The 4256-nt window shown below is 48.6% G+C and overlaps 1 protein-coding gene across 1 annotated transcript in view; it reads left to right on the top strand.

The window, feature by feature from the left end:
• Nucleotides 1–4256, top strand: part of ZFHX4 (zinc finger homeobox 4) — a 196756-nt gene that overhangs the window by 170914 nt on the left and 21586 nt on the right. The window contains exons 10-13 of the mRNA XM_015566291.1: nucleotides 1103–1236; nucleotides 1460–1660; nucleotides 2187–2304; nucleotides 2804–4254. Of these exons, the coding sequence (XP_015421777.1) occupies nucleotides 1103–1236; nucleotides 1460–1660; nucleotides 2187–2304; nucleotides 2804–4254 (1904 nt within the window). The remainder of the gene's footprint in view (nucleotides 1–1102; nucleotides 1237–1459; nucleotides 1661–2186; nucleotides 2305–2803; nucleotides 4255–4256) is intronic.

Below are 4256 nucleotides of genomic sequence, written 5' to 3' on the forward strand. Positions count from 1 at the left end.
TTCATGCACAGCATACAATCAGATTACGCCCAGACTCTATATTCACGCGGGGGCTGATAGCAATCAATGGTTTAGCTTCATTGCATTTCAACATGTATTTGCACCCAGTTGTCCAGTGATAGTATCCTCACCCTGGAAATAATTTAGTTGCAAATTGACTGGAAGATGGTGAAAATTGAAAGTTAAAATTAGAAATACTCATAATAAACAGCAGAAAAAAGGTCAGATGACGCCGTGCTATGATGAGATTGGAATGGCTGGTAAATGAGGTTTTGTGTTTGTCGTGAGATGTATGTGACATGCCTACCCAATGTCGCTGTAATATCAAGCCTCACAGAGGAGATTATCGGGAAAATTGATGCTGGAAAGAATTTTCTGTTAGATTGGGAAATTAGAATCACACTCTTTTTCTTTGACGTGTGTGAGGCTCCTATACGTGACATTGCTTATCTAGGCAAAATTTTAAACCCCCTTAACACTGAATATTTGGATTAACCTCATAAAACAGCCATCTTCTTGAGATGTGAACTATAAATGTTATATGTGCAGCCTAACATGTAAAGCAAAGAGTAAATCACAAAAACAGCAGGAGACATGCATAGTTAATGTTTAAGTCCTATATTCGCCACATAAAAATGCTGTCTTTGTTTCTGAATTATAAGTAGTTAGCTCTTCTCAGAATTTTGAAATGTTTCCTGTGATCAAGAATTTTACAAAAGAGATAGGCAATTAAACATGAGTAAAACGAATTATTTTCTAAGTTAGCATTTGTGAATGGGAGTAGATTTGCTTCAATGTGATAAAGGCAGCCTGAGACACCAGTGAGCACGTGTTATTGATGAGTCTCTCAAGGTCATCGAGGGTTATCTAAACATGAGACAGGAGTACATTTTAAAATATATTTATAAAGTCCACTTAGTCGGTGGACACAAAGAAGTGTGCATCTTGCCTTTTGAGATTAGCATCATTTATAAGTGCTTGTCCAGTTCCTTTTGGTTCCGTGGGTTTAGAGTCAGCTAGATGAAAAACATAGCATCTGTCAGGTTTGACGTTGCTAGTCTTTTGAAGTTGACACGTTCTGTTTTCTTGGGGGTGGGATCAGGAATAATCACACCAGAGAAGGAGCTGAAAGTCACTGTGGCGGGGGTGACCCCGCCACTCCTGCTGGCAAAGGAAGAAGATGTCACAACAAAACGATCGAAAGCTACAGAGGACAATAAATTCTGTCACGAACAGGTAAATACATTTTTTCCTCCCTTTGCTATGTAAACCTATTTTTAATTTTAATTTATTTATTATTGCTCCTGGTAGTGTTAGAGCCCCCAAGGATCCCATGCTAGTGAAACGTAGCATGGTGACAAATGTGATTGGTGACAGAGGAGCCCTCGGTATTCCTGCGGATGCTCTGAAGCCCCCAGACTAACGATAGCATATGCCATGTCTATTCACTGTCTTCCAGTTCTATCAGTGTCCTTATTGTAACTACAATAGTAGGGACCAAAGTCGCATCCAGATGCACGTCCTGTCGCAGCACTCGGTGCAGCCGGTCGTCTGCTGTCCCCTCTGCCAGGACGTCCTCAGCAACAAGATGCACCTGCAGCTGCACTTGACGCACCTGCACAGCGTCTCCCCGGACTGCGTGGAGAAGCTGCTCATGACAGTAAGCACCCCACGTGTTGATGTGCGTGTGACGTAATCTCTGGAAAGGTAGCAACACCAAATCTGCACTTATCGGTCCATAGGAATGTTTTTCTTCTTCGCGACGCAAAGTTGTTTCCCTGACTGTGTTATAGAAATCACAGTCCAAGGCCCCTCTGTTGTCTCTTTTGCTAGAAAAATAAATATGATACGGGCATAGATTATTCAGTAACACATATTTTACCGTCTCGTGTTTATATCTATAATGTTATAAAGATGAGTCACATGGACACATTGAGTTCCAAACTTTGAGTATCAGGATAAAGACGTAGACCTACAAAAAGAGTTTTAAAAAGGGAAAGAAAGAATACAGCAGTGTAATGGTGTTGATCTGAAATTGGAAGGGAGAGCAGTGGCCTGTAAGAGCCACCAAGTGACCCTGCTTTGGCTGGAAAAATCTAAGTGGGATGCAACTGGCCCAATGGCAGCTGTGGTGGCATTTTTGAATGTTGGGGGACCTTTGACATGAGCCCCTTTGGTCTTCACAGGTGCCTGTGCCCGATGTGATGATGCCAAACAGTTTGCTGCTGCCCGCAGCTGCCTCTGAGAAATCAGAGCGGGACACACCTGCAGCCGGCACAGCCGAGGGGTCGGGGAAGTATTCAGGTATGCCCGCCTGTGACTGTGGTCTGCAGAAAGCACACTTCCAGGCTTGCGTTTGTGGTGGTGTGCCAAGGTTTTACTATCAAAGAGTTAGAACAAAGGCACAGAGGAAAAATATATCCCAAGAGCCATAGTTTCCCATGCATAGTTAGTGTCTGGCTGTCTGTCACTGCTGAGTGTCAATGACCAAGAATATTCTTTGCTCTAATTCCTGGACACTGAGGCCTGGCCCTTGGTGTCACACTGAGTGTATGCAGCATACTGTAATTACCTTTGAGTTCTTTTCTTCCGTATCCTGAAATTCCTCAAGGTCAGAGGTGATTTGATATTCACCTTTGTATCCACAGTGCCTCTCACAATGCTTGCAACGTAGTAGTTGCTCAATAAATATTTCTCTAACGAATCAATTAAACAGAAACCTGTAGAGGTTCCGACTTATAATATTTATCAGCCTGTATCCCTTCTCCCTGTAAGCGATCTGTTTGTGCTTTCTCCCGCACAGGCGAGAGTCCAATGGATGACAAAAGTATGGCAGGTCTTGACGATGCGAAGGCCAGCGTGGAAATAAAGAGCGAGGAGCAGAAACCAGCTAAGGAAGCCATGGATGTGTCCGAATGGAACAAAAATGGCAGCAAGGATGTGAAAATCCCCGACACCCTATCGGATCCGCTCAGTGAGCAGCAGAAGCGGCAGCCGCTGTCGGTTTCCGACCGCCACGTGTACAAGTACCGCTGTAACCACTGCAGCCTGGCCTTCAAGACGATGCAGAAGCTTCAGATCCATTCCCAGTACCACGCGATCCGGGCCGCCACCATGTGTAATCTCTGCCAGCGGAGCTTCCGCACGTTCCAGGCTTTAAAAAAACACCTGGAAGGAGGCCACCCCGAGCTCAGCGAAGCCGAGCTCCAGCAGCTGTACGCCTCCCTGCCCGTGAACGGAGAGCTCTGGGCCGAGAGCGAGGCCCTGGCCCCGGACGACCACGTGCTGGAGCAGGAAATGGAGAGGGAGTACGAGGTCGACCAGGAGGGGAAGGCGAGTCCCGTGGGGAGTGACAGCAGCTCCATTCCTGATGACATGGGCTCTGAACCAAAGCGGACCTTGCCCTTCAGAAAAGGGCCCAACTTTACGATGGAAAAGTTCCTCGACCCTTCCCGCCCGTATAAATGTACAGTGTGTAAAGAGTCCTTCACCCAGAAGAACATCCTCTTGGTCCATTATAATTCCGTTTCTCATCTGCATAAGTTGAAAAAGGTGTTGCAGGAGGCCTCCAGTCCCGTCCCTCAAGAAACCAGCAGCGGCGCCGACAACAAACCCTACAAGTGCAGCATCTGCAACGTCGCCTACAGCCAAAGCTCGACCTTGGAAATCCACATGCGCTCGGTGCTCCACCAGACCAAGGCCAGGGCCGCCAAGCTGGAGCCCGGCGGCCACGGCCTCGCAGCCAGCGTGGGCAGCCCCGGCCCAGGGATGTTGGAGTCCATGAGTTTAGCCTCCGTCAGCAGCAAAGATACCCACTTAGATGCCAAAGAATTAACTAAAAAGCAAACTCCGGAACTCCTCTCCGCGCAGCCCCCGCACCACCCGCCGCAGTCACCAGCACAGATCCAGATGCAGCTCCAGCACGAGCTGCAGCAGCAGGCGGCCTTCTTCCAGCCGCAGTTTCTCAACCCCGCCTTCCTGCCGCATTTCCCCATGACCCCCGAGGCTCTGCTGCAGTTCCAGCAGCCTCAGTTCCTCTTCCCTTTCTACATCCCGGGCACGGAGTTCGGCCTGGGGCCGGAGCTGGGCCTGCCCGGCTCTGCCGCGTTCGGGATGCCCGGCATGACGGCCATGGCCGGATCCCTGCTCGAAGACTTGAAGCAGCAGATTCAGACGCAGCATCACGTCGGCCAAACCCAGCTGCAGCTCCTGCAGCAGCAGGCACAGCAGTACCAGGCCGCGCAGCCCCCGCTGGC

This window comes from Myotis davidii, unplaced genomic scaffold (genome assembly GCF_000327345.1).
Source record: "Myotis davidii unplaced genomic scaffold, ASM32734v1 scaffold200, whole genome shotgun sequence".
Classification (NCBI taxonomy): domain Eukaryota; kingdom Metazoa; phylum Chordata; class Mammalia; order Chiroptera; family Vespertilionidae; genus Myotis; species Myotis davidii.